Consider the following 15,155-nt stretch of genomic DNA (forward strand, 5'->3'; position numbering starts at 1 on the left):
CAATGTTTCCAGTGTGCCTGCTGGTCAGAGCACAGACTCTACAGGGAGGAAGGTGGTTGACTGCACACTGACCGAGCTTTTAGTTTATCACTGGGGAGTTGAGATTAGATATTAGTGATCAACCTGTCCTAAACTGTAATAAGAACAACCTGGCAGTCTGCAATAGTCTTTACTCAGAGAAAGTTAGAAGTTTTAGCACTTCGAGTGACTACCAGTCTCTGAGCCTGCAGCCATGTAGACTGCTATGGCTATCTATGCTGAGTCCAAGACTTAGGACGAGGGTTCAAGGCCTTGAATTCTCTGTGTGATTTCAGGTTAGACCAAGAGGATATCAGACTTGGAGAGCTGTTTGATGGCAAGTGAAGTAGCAGCTGGTGACGTTACATTTCAGGAGAAGTGACACCTTTCTGTGTCCACTTGGTTTAGATGTTATTCTATATGGTATTTCTCTGTTCATTTATAATATTTATATATTATGTTCCATTTTTTTTAAATAAAAAATTCTGTTTTGAAATGAGGCCTCATCACTAAAATATTTATTTCATACCATATTCAAGGCTTACCTGGTAGTGTATAGAGACTTTGGTATTATGTAATAAGTTTCCAAAGGGTAGTCTCAACCAAGTTAAGCCTATTTTTCAATGACTACAAATATCACAGTTTTTTAAGGGAAAGTAGGGTTATTTGAAGAACTCTCTCAATCTTTAAATGTTACCGTAATGTATGCTAGCCATTGTGATACAACTAGCACAAAGAAAACAATTGGTCTGATCCAGGATAATATATCTTAAAATCTTAACTGGTTGATTTGATGTAAATATAATTTTTAAATGAAAACTTTCTGACTTGCGAGGAGTATGTAATAAGATATCATACTGTATAAAATGTGCTCTGTAGGAAAGAATGATTATTAAATCTTCCCATAGTAATAAAACATATAAAAGTACATTTTAAATTTAGGACAATTAACCAATCTGTTTGGTTAGTTGCTGATATTTTCTCCTATTTGTTGCTTGTTAAAGTAGAAAGAATCCTGGCTCTGGAGTCAGAAGCCTGGGCTAAATTGTGCCTCTGACACTTAACAGAACTGTATTACTGTTGGCAAGTCACTTAACATCACTAAGCTTCAGCTTCCTCATTTGTAAAATGGTGGAATTGGACTGGATGGCCTTTGACATCCCTGGCAGCTCTAGTGCTAAGATATCATCAATGTAAGCTGGAATTCTAGTGCTCAAATATCTCTATGCTTTGTCCATCTTAAGTTAATAAATGCTTTTTTCATTCCAGATAACAAATGTTCACAGTAGTCGGGCTCTTGATGTTCAGTTCTTGGATACTGGCACAGTTACATCTGTAAAAGTGTCAGAACTCAGAGAAATTCCACCTCGATTTCTACAAGAATTGATTGTAATACCACCCCAGGTAACATGTCACTTAATTTTTAGAAAGCTACTTGGAGTATAGCCTTACTACTACTAGATACTCTTAAGAAAACGTATTCTCAGTTTAGTCTAAATCCTATTTTTAAGTTGAAACTTGTCTAATTTTAGTTGTTTACAGAAGTATAGTAAAATTTTGCCAATTCAAACTTAGATTACTATCACTTATTTTTTATTATTTGTATGAATGTATTTTTAAGAAATACAGTTTTATCATTTCTAAGTTCAGACAGTTAATCAGAAATAAATTATTTGCATAGTAGGAGTCAAGCTTTAATGAACAGACAAAAATGATCAGTAATTAAAATATGATTGCAAAATAAACAGTACTGGCATTCGCATACATATACTGCAATTATTATTGTTTGCAAATGCATATTGCTAGAATGCTTAAAAACAAAGCATTAAATCATTCTTTTTACTAACCTTTATATCCCATTGTTATTGTTGTTTAGTTGTTTTCACTGGTGACCCCATTTGGAGTTTTCTTGGCAGAAATATCGGATGATCTGCCATTTCCTTTTCCTGCTCATTTTGCATTTGAGGAAACTGAGGCAAACAGGGTAAAGTGACTTGCCTGCGGTCACACAGCTTTTAAGTGTCTTAGATCATATTTGAATTCAGAACTTCCTGACTCCAGGCCCAGTGCTTTATCCTAGCTGCCCCAACAACAATAACCCTCGTCCATTTCTGAAATACAAATGAATGTGTTTTATTGTATTGAGTCTCTCCATATTGCCACTAAAATGAAAGCTTAGAATAGTCACGAGGTTTGAGTACGTTTTGATAGGAGAGAGGAGCTCAGAAAGAGTCTGGGGCGTTTATTGGTGCCCAGGAAAAGCATCATAGTGTGGGACAGCTCAGGAGATGGAAGTACAGAAAGGAAGCTGAAAGACAAGGGCGCTGGAAACAAGCTTCACCTCCTTCACCATTTTGCCTAGGCTCAGCCCAGAAAACTTTATAGGACTCCAAGAGGAGGGGAGGCTCAGGTGTGGTGATTTACCTCTTGCTTAGTAGCTGCTGCTCAGATAGAAATGAGGTATATGGTAAGAGATAAGGTAAAAACCAAAGGTAGTAATGAGGGTTTTGGTTTTTGTTTTAATAATCGTGTTAAATTTTAGCATTTCATACTGGGGCAGCAAGGTGGTACAGTGAGTAGAGTGTCTGGCTTCAAGTCGGGAAGATCTCAGTTCGAATCCAGCCTCACACACTCACTAGCTACGTGACTGGGCAAATCTCTTAACCCTGTTTGCTTCAGTTCGTCATCTAAAAATGAGCTGGACTTGTATGGACTGATGCTGAGTGAAGTGAGCAGAACCAGGAGAACGTTGTACACACACAGTTAACAGCCACGTTGTGTGATGACTAACAGTGATAGACTTAGCCCTTCTCAGCAATTCAAGAATCTAAGACATCTCCAAAGGTCTCCTGAGAGAAAATGCTATCCACATCCAAAGAAAGAACTGTGGAGTTTGAATGCAGATCAAAGCGTACTATTTGCTATTTTTTTCTTCTGTTTTGTTTTGTTTTCTCTTTCTTGTGGTTCCTTCTATTGGTTCTAATTCTTCCTTACAACATCACTAATGTGAAACTATGTTTAATAGGAATGTATATGTATAGCCTATATCAGATTGTGCCCCATCTTGGGGAGGGAGGGGGAGAAAAATTTAAAACTCAAAAGCTTATGGCAGTGATTATTGATAAATCAAAATAAATTAATTTTAAAAAAATAAAAATGAGCTGGAGGAGGAAATGGGAAACCACTCCAGTATCTCAGCCAAGAAAACCCTAAATGGGGTCACAAGGGGTTGGACACAACTGAATGACAACAACAAATAACAAGAGATAAGGTAAAAACCAAAGGCAGTAATGAAGGGTTTTTTTTAATTATCTGTTAGATTTCATCTTATCATAGAGTTAGAGCTAAAAGGAAGCTTAGAGGCCGTCTTATTAGGGCCACCCATTTTACATATGATGAAGCAGAGGCCCAGAGGGTTGAACAGACGTGAACACAGTCCCTAAAGAAGTAGGTGGCAGAGCTGGCAGCTCTGCCCAGGCTATAGTTCTTCACGAACTGAGAACTAAAATGCTGTAGTAATTTTTGTGGTTGTGTTCAGTGTTGTCCTCCAAATGAAGAATGTGTTTCCAAAAGTAGTACTTGATTGTTTTGTGCTTTGGTCATCTCTGAATTATAGAAAATAATGTTTTTATTGTAAGTAACACATTAGAATGGCATGAGCTAAAAACATTCATACATTTTTATTTTACTTTATTTTCAGGCCATTAAGTGCTGTTTAGCTGATCTTCCACTTACTATTAGCATGTGGACACCAGATGCTGTGCTTTGGTTAAGAGACACGGTTTTGAACTGCTCCGATTGCAGCATTAAGGTTAGCATTTTATTGAACAACCTAATCACTAAAAGCTCTAACAAGAAAAAGCTATAAATGTAACTGAAAGATTTTATTTTTTAGTAAAATGAAGACTTTCCTTCAGAGTTGGGCATAAGCTCCATTATGTTTGTATATATGGGGTAGCTCGTGGATAAATGATTTCTTGTTTGAGAAATTGTCCTAAATTTTTGTGATATTTGTAAAACACTTGTCCTACCTTGTGTCCTTATTACTGAGCACACTGTGAAGTTTTTGTGAGTATCCAGGGGTGGGGAACCTGCGGCCTCAAGGTCACACGTCGTCCTTGGGTGCAGCCTTTTGACTGAGTTCAAGTTTTACAGACAAATCCTTTGATTAAGGAGATTTGTTCGCTGAAGTTTGGATTCAGTCCAAGGGCCACACTTGAGGACCTAGAGAGCCACATGTGGCCTCAAGGCCACAGATTCCCCACCCCTAGGATAGCCTTTATTTTGCTCTCTCATTCATGTGCCGCAGTTATGCCAATAGATGTCACTTTGCCACCATTTTAACTGGTGATGAGGAATTAAATACCCCATAACATGAAACATTTCTCTTTTGGAAATTATAATTAAGCATAGAATTTTACTTAAATGCTTGAACTTCTGTTTTCTATAATAACTTGCCAATGTAGCACTCTCTGATTTATTATACAATTTCTTGTGGCAGAGCTGTGTGGTGGATAGTGCTGGCTTTCTCCTTTAGCGCCTGGGGAGGTTCCGTTGGGTAAGAGGGGTGGGTGGAACTTGACCAGGATGAGGCAGACAGCTGATAGTTCCGTGGACCCCAACTGACTCTTAAGTCCAGAGCTCTAACTACTGCACCATGCTGCCTCTTACTAGCACACAAAAGATTTAGGTATACTTGGCTAACTGGTATGAATTGTGTGGATATAATTAACATATACTTCTGAAATGCAACATAACTAGCATAATTTGAGTTATAAACAAAAAATAATGGTTGAAATAATTGGTTTTCCTTTTCTTGGATTTGAATTTTAAATTGATTTGCTTGTATTTCTGTTTTTGAACATCTCCAAAAGAAATCTGCTATTTTTGTATCTTAATGCCCCTTTTCTTTTTTTTTCCCCTCTATTTATTTATTTATTTATTTTTGGTGTGTAAATTTATTTTTTCCACAAGATTTTGAATTCCATATTTTCACCCCATATTGCCCCTCCCCCACCCCAAGATGGCAGGCATTCTGAATATCTCTTCCCCTAGTCTGCCCTCCCTTCTATCTCTCCCCGCCGTTCTCTTATCCCCTCCCCATTCTGTTTTCCTATAGGGCAGGATAGATTTCTGTACCTCATTTCCTGTATTTCTTATTTCCCAGTTGCATGTGGAATTTTCCCCTGAAGGATTATACTCAGTTTTGCTGGGTAGGTGATTCCTGGTTGTAATCCTATCTCCTTTGGTCTCCGGAATATTATATTCCATGCCCTCCGGTCCCTTAATGTAGAAGCTGCTAAATCTTGTGTTATCCTGATTGTGTTTCCACCATACTTGAATTGTTTCTTTCTGGCTGCAATATTTTCTCCTTGACCTGGGAACTCTGGAATTTGGCTACAATATTCCTAGGAGTTTTCCTTTGGGGATCTCTTTCAGGGGGAGATCGGTGGATTCTTTCAATTTCTGTTTTGCCCTCTGGTTCTAAAATATCAGGGCAGTTTTCCTTGATAATTTCTTGAAAGATGACGTCTAGGCTCTTTTTTTGATCATGGCTTTCAGATAGTCCAATAATTTTTAAATTCTCTCTCCTGGATCTATTTTCCAGGTCAGTTGTTTTTCCAGTGAGATATTTCACACTGTTTTCTAATTTTTCATTCTTTTGGATTTGTGTCGTGATTTCTCATAACGTCACTATCTTCCAATTGCTCTATTCTAATTTTTAAGGAAAGTATTTTCTTCGGTAAGCTTTTGGACTTCCTTTTCCATTTGGCAAATTTTTCTTTTTAGGGCATTCTTCTCCTCATTGGCTTTTTGGACCTCTTTTGCCATTTGGGTTAGGCTATTTTTTAAGGTGTTATTTTCTTCAGTATTTTTTTGGGTCTCCTTTAGCAAGCTGTTGACTTGTTTTTCATGATTTTCTTGCATCACTTTCATTTCTATTCCCAGTTTTTCCTCTGCTTCCCTTACTTGCTTCTCAAAATTCCTTTTGAGCTCTTCCAAGGCCTGGGACTGATTCATATTTTTCTTGGAGGCTTTGGATGTAGGAGCTTTGACTTTGTTGTCTTCTTCTGGTTGTATGTTTTGATCTTCTTTTTCACCAAAGTAAGATAATGTAGTCTGACTCTTTTTGCGAGGTTTGCTCATGATCCCGGCCAATTACTTGAGTTTTAAACTCTTTGTTAAGGTCAAAAGTCTGCTTCCAATGTGGAGAATGTACTGTCCCAGGCTTCGGGGGTTTGTATAGCTGTTTTCAGAGATACTTCTAGGGACCTGTAAATTTTCAGTTCTTCCAAGATGGTATGATAAGGGTCGAGGTGTTTACTCTTTTCCTGGCCTCAGCTCTGGTCTTTGAGTGACCGGCCACAAGCAGTCTGTTCTTTCTTGGAACTGTGAGGAGGGTTTCCTCTCTGCTTCCACTACAAGCTCCACGCGCCAGTGCTCCTCCTCACCCCAGGACCACCACCCAGAACTGTGACCCAGATCCAAGCACGGGCAAAGCAAGAGATTCCTGTCTCAGCACTGGCAAAGAGATGATTCCTGCAATCCCCTTCTGATCAGCCACTTGATTCCCCCTCAGTCTGTGGGCCAGAAGCTCAGAACACAGCCACCGCCCAGGCACCAACACTCTGCTCTCTGGAACTGGCTCTGACCTAGCTCTTCTCTCACCGCAAAAACAGACTTCTCCCACTGACCTTCTAAGTTGTCTTTGGTGTTCGTGGATTGAGGAGTCTGGACATTGCCACAGCTGCCCGTGATTCTGTCCTCTGAGGCCTGCTCCAGGTTCGCTGTGGCCTCCACGCCCATGCCGCGCTGTGCTCCGCTCCCAACCCGGCGCGATAAGCCTTCCCGATCAACCATCCAGGCTGTCTTGGGCTGGAAATTTGTTTTACCCTGTCTTTTTGTGGGTTATGCTGCTTTAGAATTTGTTTAGAGCCAATTTTTTATGGGTATTTGGAGGTATTTGGGGGAGAGCTCAAGCAAGTCACTGCTTTCATGCTGCCATCTTGGCTCTGCCCCCCTTAATGCCCCTTTTCCAGAGATGTCAAATTAAAACCCAACTCCATTCCCACTTTATTCAGACACCATCTTCCCCCTACTAAATACGTCCCATATGGATTTTATTTTCCTTCTCTGAACTCCTGTAGAACCAGGAGTTTGAGTCCCAAGTTAAATTTAGTTACATATTGTACAATGTTGCTGGTGTTCCTTGACTTAACTATCTCTTTCCAACTAGATGGTTAGTTTGTCTTGGCAAGAGGCATTGTCTTAATGCTTCCTTTGTATCCTCTGCAGTTTTAGGCACAGTAATTCTCAATAAAAAAATTTTGTTATTAATTTGGAATAGTATATCTGCCTCTATGTTAAACATGGAAATAATGTAGCATTGGAGCAACAGAAGAAGAAATGCATATGAAAGTTCATATAAGATGTTCACCCAACACCCCTTTGTCAAGCATTCTCTTCAGTTACCAGTGCTTTCCCCTGTCAGTTTACCTTCATCTTAGCTTAGGTTTACTTAGTAAAGTACATGTTGTGTCCCCCATTGTAATGTATTCTTGAGGACAGATTTTTTTTTTGTTCTTATTTGAAACCTCAGCACTTAGCACAGTGCCTGGCACACAGTAAGTGATGAGTAAATACTTGTTGACTGACTGACACTCACTGTATACAAGATGCTAACATAGGAGTTGAGGGAGAAATAAAAAGATTCAAAAGGAGGTACTAATGAAATGTGACAGCGTATAGTATCTTAACTATCCTTATGTAAGGTAAAGAAAAATGGATTCAAATTTAGAATGTGACAAGTGTATTTTTAAATATTTATGAACAAAACTGAATATTCTAACATGTCTATTACACTTCCCTATTATGTTGAGAGCACTCCTGTCCTTCAAGATACCCAGATTCTCAACCCTAGTATCATCCTTGACTCTTCTCTCTAACTCAACCCTCATTTCTAATCCAAACCTTGTAGTTTCTTTCTCAGCAATATCTCTACCATACAACTTTCTCCACATTCACAGAGCTACCACCCAATTTCATGCTCTCATCACTTCTCAATTGGACTATTGCCATAGCCTTCTAATTGGACTTCCTTCAGTCTCTCCCTGCACCAATTCATCCTCCACAGACCTGCTAAAGTGATTTTCTTAAAGCACAGGTCTTATTATGTCACACTGCTTCCCCTCTACCTAAATTCCAGTGGCTCCCTGTTACTTCCAGGTTCAAATATAAACTGCTTTGTTTGGTATTTAAAGCAATTTAACCTGACCTCTTCTTCTCTTTCGCAGTCTTTGTGTTGAACTTCAAATATGGAGATCTGGGTTTTTATCATAGGTTCACAGAGTTGGAGCTGGAAGGGACTTGCCAGATGAGGAAACTGAGTCTTTAGAGAGGTAATAAGTAAATGACCAAAAGTCACCTAGGGGTAGTAAGTAGAAAATAAGAAATTTGAACCTAGGTCGTTGGACTCCAAATCCATTTTCTTTCCCGCTATACCACTCTGATGACTTTTCCAGTCCTGTCTTTGACAATTATTAACTTTGTGATGCTAGGCAAATCGTGTAGCATCTATGTGTCTCAGACAAACCTCCTAGGACTTATTGCCAAGTCATCTGTTACACACTGAAAACAAAACATTGGCTTTAAAGTCTGTGGACCTGGATTCAAATCCTGGCTGGCTACCTGTATGACTTCGGGCAAGTCATTCAACTTCTCTAGGCCTCAGTTTCTTCATTTGTAAAATGAAGAGGTCAGACTAGATTATCTCTGAGGCTTCTTCCAGCTCTAAATCTGTGAACCTATGATTTTAAATAGACAGTTGCAATTTATACAGTGGAAGGTTCCCATGCTAGTTCTCTTTGCTGCAGAAATCCCATTTCCTGCATAGTCCCCATATTCTAGTAAATCTAGTTCAAGAATTCTAGCATTTTTAGCTTCCTTTTACTCTTCTAGCAGAAACCAGAGATGTGCACTCTCCCTTATTAGGGGTTCCAGAGCCTTGCCCAGTCTACATAGGGAATCACTTTTGCCTCCCAGGTGGAGTAGGAGCTAGAGGCACATGGGTCTGGGTCACTTAGCAATTTAGAATGGGTCACCAAACTCTTTTGTTTATTCTCATCTCAGCCTGAGGATATATCAGCTAACTAAAATAGTTACTTGGTTATTAAATAGCTACTCTAAATTGACATTTTCCAAAGTAATTTGACCATAGAGTACTTTGAGCAAAAAAGAAAAATAACCTTATTTTTATACCCAAAAATAACATATAGTAAAAATTACATATGTAATTTAATATTTCGAAGGGGAGAGTTAATAACATTGAAATTTCCTCATAGAACCACTATTCATATTTCCCAGAACATGTAAACTTCGTAAATGAAAGTAAGTTTAAGCAAAGTATAATTCTTATCACAGTACTCTCTTTGGGTTTTTAAGTGTGGTAAGTAAATCAGTCCCCTAAAGTTACTAATGCTGGTTTAACTTTATATAAAAACACAATGGAAAATGTGTCATGTCTTAAATTTGCACAGTTTACATGAAATACTATATCATCTTTTTCATGATGTTGATTCTGTAAATAACTTTACCTTTTTAAGATAAATGTAGATCTTGTTTTATTAAATCATTTCATTTCTTTTCCAAAAGGTTATGAAATTGGATGAACCCAAAGGGATTGCACATATTTATCTATTTACTCCTAAAAATTTCCCAGATCCTCATCGCAGCATTAACCGGCAGATTACAAATGCAGATTTGTGGAAGCATCAGAAGGATGTGTTTTTGAGTGCCACACCCAATGAAGGTAGTCCAAGTCTTTCTAACAACAAAAATAACAGTGTCACAATACCTAAAACCACTCTTGAAAGTGTCAAGAAAAACATCACCAATACCATCCCAAAGTCTGTAATACAACACACCACCAACCTTTCTGTGATGGAGCTTCCCCCTCCAATACCTTTGTCGAAGCCTGGAGAACATATGGATGTCTATGTGCCAGTGGCCTGCCATCCTGGTCATTTTGTTATTCAGCCTTGGCAAGAATTACATAAACTGGAAGTTCTGATGGAAGAAATGATTCTGTATTATAGTGTTTCTGAAGAGCGACCTGTAACAGTGGAAAAAGACAAAGTATATGCTGCAAAAGTGGAAAACAAGTAGGTATTTGGGAGGTGCAGTGACAGTGGGGTATCCTTACACATGATATTAGTTTTGTCCTCTAGAAAAGTCGGTGCCAAAAGTTCTCTGCTCCAGTGGAGTCATTTTGGAACTTGGGGAGGAGGGGGGAAGATTTTAAATGGAAAAAGAGACTGATTAATTGTAGGGTTTGCCAGCCTATAAAATTTTATAATTCACATTCCACTGCAGTAACCACCATTCTGTTAAAACCCATTTATGCTTAGACTATGGAATAGTTGTTAGAGTTCTCATTATATAATCAGAACACAGACTCGCCTGAGTTAGAATCTTTTTTTTTTATTCTTAGGACATTTCTTTTTACTTTTGAAAATACATATTTCATTGTGGTTTGTCCTTGGCTTTTAACAGCCATATAGGTGCTGCGGTTAGTCTAGAAAAGTTTTAATCGTAGTGATACACATCTTCCACCTTTGCCCTAAGTGTTGCTGCCTGTGAAGCAAAAACTTTTGTACAAAAGAAAATTACAAAAAAAATCACTTTGGGAGACTTGAGATTTGCTAATGTTAGACCTTGCATCTCACAGCTCTTCAAATGCTACAGCATGCTTGAGTATAATCTCCAACAGAAACATATGAAAAAAATGTCAGCTAACCATGATAAATCCTTGAATCCTAGTTCTAGAACTGGAAAGAGGCCTCAGAGGCCATCAAATCCAACCTATTTAGGTACAGATGAGAAAACTAAAGATTTAGGATGATTAAGCCCTAAGTTATATGGGTAATAAGCACGGAATAGATTTTATCTCAGGGATTAAGAAAAAACTTTATAATTCTTAGATTTGTAACCTCATAGTAGTAGAGGTACTCTCTACCCATGTAGATCACATGATGACTACTTATTCTGCATCTTTCCATAAATACTTCATAAAGAAGCCTACTTAAGAGGATGAAAGACTTCCTCAGATTCTTTTAATCATTTGTGGGTACCATTGTCACGTTCAGGCTGACCATTCCTATCCCTTATTCTCATTACATGACAGGCCAGCTTCATTTTACAATTCAAATGGGTTCTTCATGATGTCTTTTATGGCACTTCTTTGAACACAAACCATAATTCCCTAAAAGATGAGTTTTTATGGCAGTCTTGGGATATTTAAAAATACCACAGTTTCCCATATTTGATCCAGCCCAATCTCTCACTGATGTTTAATTTTGGGTCCAATTCATTGTCAGTCTGTTGTGCCTGTACAATGACAGGGTGAGGAGGGAGAGAAAGAGAGAAAGACCCCATCAAACTGCATGCCTATTCTGGGCAGTTTTTTATCTACTATGTTCAAATCTTGGTGGTTTGGCGAGTCTCTTTTGAGTAACTGTAGATTTTATTATTGAGGCTTTGTGCTGTTTCAGGAATTGATGTAGCTAGTACAATGTGCCCCCTGTAGATAAGAACCTTTGAAAAACTTTGTCACCAGTAGAGAAACCATCTTCTATTTGGACTCTGTAGAACATCTTCCATGACACTAGCGAATAACATAAGTGAGCATGCATCTTCCAATTTTATTCTTCACTTGATATTCACCATTAAGTAAATCCTTCTCTCTGTTTTGTCATGCTATCTTATGTGATTTTAACATGTGTGGGAGAATCCTTATTTGAGAAGTACTTTTAGGGCTCCGTTTAGGCTCTTTTTTTCTTTCGTTCTACCATTCTCTATTGTACTGTCTTAAGCAGGACAACTTTGAAAGTTATACCTTTAATTTATTATAGACTTAGAAGGAAAGGCAAGCAGAAAATAATAGGAATATATAGTTTTGTGTACAATTCTCTTTCTCTGTTCTGCTTATATATGGAAATGCTCATTGTATTTGGCATTAAGTTCAGAATTCTAAAATTGTGTTAATATCTTTAATGTCTTAATCTTGTGATATTCATTCTAATCTTGAATCAAACTATGTTACTGATAGCCTGTGGGCTGAGAAATGGTAGTGTCCTCAAAAAGTGTGCAGCATCTATATGATTTTGACCTTTGATCCTAGCTTTAAAGAGCAACCACCCACACTGATTTTAAATTTTTCATCATAACATGGTATTAGCCATCAGGTTGATATTTACTTGAATTGTTTTTCTCTTTAACCCATTAAATACTTTTAGGTGGCACAGGGTACTTTTAAAAGGAATTCTGACCAATGGACTGGTATCTGTTTATGAGTTGGACTATGGCAAACATGAATTAGTGAGCATCAGGAAAGTACAGCCTCTAGTGGACGTGTTCTGGAAGCTGCCCTTTCAGGCCATCACAGCTCAGCTTGCAGGTAAATTGTAGAACTGGAACCAGCGCTAGGATGTGCTCTTGTCTTGATGTCTGTAATCTCTCCTCTGTATGTGGGCTTCTGGGAGGTTTGAGACAGAGATCCCACATACACCAAAATAGTGGTTGTGCTTTTTGGGAGGGCAAAAAAACTTGAAGCAAAGAGATCTGTCAGCTGGGAAACAGCCAGCTAAACAACTTGTTGTGCATAGATATAAAATGGAATATTCTTATGCTCTAAGAAATAATGACTATTAAGAATTTAGCCAAACGTGGGAAAACTTGTAAACATATGGAAAGTGAAGAGATTCAGGAAAATAATATACACAGGGACAAACAATAGAAATGTTAGGAACAAAATAAAACTAAGCTGAACACTATGTAATTATAATGACCAGCTATATCCCTAGTAAAAAGTTGAGACTTCCTGTCACTGGGGAGCTATAAATATGGAATATTACAAATACACTGTTAAATGCGAGCAGTATATTTGGTTTTGCTATACTGGTTTTTTTTTCTTTTTATTAATCTTCCTGATGAGGGATGCCTTATTGAGTGGGGAAGGAATATTTTCAGAAATGAATAACATGAAAGCAAAAGGCATAAATACATATATTATGCCTAAATTCCATTACTTTTATTAAACCTGATCTAACTTTATACCAACATACTAACTTCATTATAGACTTAACATCAAACTAGATATACAAGTTTACGAAATGAAATTTTATTAAGTTTCAGTTCAGTTTTAAAGATTGTGTGAAGTTGTGTCTCATAGCACTTGCAATCTGAGCTCTAGAGATCTTGGATCATAGAATCTGACAAATGAAAAGAAACTTTAAATATTATCTAGTTCAGTCTGTTCATTTTAAAAGAAAAGAAAACCATGGCCCAGAGAGAGGACAGAGGTACTTGGGTGTGGTGGGAAGAACACTAAATTTATAGCTGGGAAGGAACCTAGCTCAAACTTTGGTAGTAGACTTTGCTACCTACTACCTGTGTGAACTTCAGGAAGTCATTAGATGGGCCTCAGTTTCCTCATTTGTAGAATGAAAAAGGGTAAACTAGATAATTTTAGGGCCTTTACTTGCTTTATTATCCTAACTCCTCAGTGACTTGCTCAGAAACCTTAGTTCAGGTTGCCCAGCTCACAATCCTATACTGCTTGTTATTAGAATAAGTTGTGTTAAAAATAATGAAAGAATCTAGAATTAGAGAAACTTTACTTATGTCATTCATAGATTCAAAGTCCCAGAAGTAGAAGGCACTTAAAAGATTATTTAGTCTCACTTCCTCATTTTATAGATAAAGTAACTGAGGCCCAAAGAGGGTAGCTTGCCTAAGATAAGCCTTAACACATACACACGCGCGTGCGTGCACATACACACACACACACACACACACACACACACACACATACTTGCATTTACTCTTCCTAGGAACACTCCTAAGTGTACTGTATCTTAATTATTTATGAGGTAAATGGACTATCCTTTCTCTTTTGAAATCAATCGTATTGAGCAAAGAGATAAGGTCATTATATGTTCCTTATTTTATTCCACATCATCACACTCCAAGGGATCTTCTACAATGTAAAACTCTTTGAGGGCTCAGACCCTCTTGGTTTTCTATTTCTAGTTTTTGATACATAGTAGGTAATTAATGTTATTGAATTAATTACATTTTTGTGCACTCAAAAGTATGGGATCATAAAAGTGGCTCAATCCAGATTGGGGAAGCTATGGCAAGAACTTAAAAAAAATTTTTTCCCTTGCTTCCCTTATTTTTTATAGAATTCTAACTTGGACTCTTCAGACTACTTTGAATAAAATAAAACTTGATTGCAGAAGTATGTTCTTACAGCATATTCTTTGTATTTTTGTACTAGGAGTGAGATGCAGTCAGTGGTCCGAAGAAGCTTCAATAGTGTTTCGAAATCATGTTGAGAAGAAACCTTTGGTAGCATTGGTACAGTCAGTTGTTGAAAGTACCAATCCTTGGGATCGAAAAATAATAGCCTACTTGGTGGACACGTCACTACCAGATACTGATGTATGGATTCATGACTTTATGTCCAAATATCTTGTGGAGCTTTCAAAAATTAATTAATCACTGTTGCTGAAACCTTGACAACTAATTGATATTCTTTAGCAATAATAATAATAATAATAATAATAATAATAATAAAACATGAAGCAGGCTTTAAACACCAAAAGTCCAACTCTGCTGCATGGCTCTGAGTATCTGCAAGGAATTGAGAAAATATGATGCTTATGGTCTATGAAATATATTTAATAGAAGTTTTGTTTAACAAAGTTGACCTTTCAAAGGACTTGCACTTTGTTTATTACTGTAGTTTTAGAGTGTTAGGGTGGAAAAATAAAGTGTTGTTTATCAACATCAAAGTTGACTACTTTGAGTTTATTCTTAGGTTTTATGATCTTAAAATATTTGCCTCCCTTTTCTCTAATATCTTTGTGTCCCATTCCACGTTATTAGGGTGTACACACAGTACATGTGTTCCTTCTGCCAGTGCTAAGTTATGTGTTAAGTTACATGGGCCTTACTACTATTATCATATCACTGTATAAGATTCCTTTTTTTTCTTCCATAGAATATCTCTAAAAATCATAGCCAATTTCAGTGGCATGAATTTCTATGTTTCTGAAGACAAAATTAAGTACCTG

The 15,155-nt window shown here is 37.5% G+C and overlaps 1 protein-coding gene across 5 annotated transcripts in view; it reads left to right on the forward strand.

The window, feature by feature from the left end:
• TDRD7 (tudor domain containing 7) overlaps positions 1–14,873 on the forward strand; it is a 114,721-nt gene extending 99,848 nt beyond the window's left edge. For all 5 annotated transcript variants that reach the window (XM_078153044.1, XM_021004472.2, XM_078153045.1 and 2 more), the window contains 5 exons: positions 1,288–1,422; positions 3,719–3,829; positions 9,670–10,178; positions 12,312–12,472; positions 14,357–14,873. In XM_078153044.1, the coding sequence (XP_078009170.1) occupies positions 1,288–1,422; positions 3,719–3,829; positions 9,670–10,178; positions 12,312–12,472; positions 14,357–14,577 (1,137 nt within the window). In that variant the 3' untranslated portion in view covers positions 14,578–14,873. The remainder of the gene's footprint in view (positions 1–1,287; positions 1,423–3,718; positions 3,830–9,669; positions 10,179–12,311; positions 12,473–14,356) is intronic.
• The last annotated feature ends 282 nt before the right edge of the window (positions 14,874–15,155 follow it).

This window comes from Phascolarctos cinereus, unplaced genomic scaffold (genome assembly GCF_003287225.1).
Source record: "Phascolarctos cinereus isolate Bilbo 61053 unplaced genomic scaffold, phaCin_HiC Scaffold_4;HRSCAF=312, whole genome shotgun sequence".
Lineage (NCBI taxonomy): Eukaryota > Metazoa > Chordata > Mammalia > Diprotodontia > Phascolarctidae > Phascolarctos > Phascolarctos cinereus.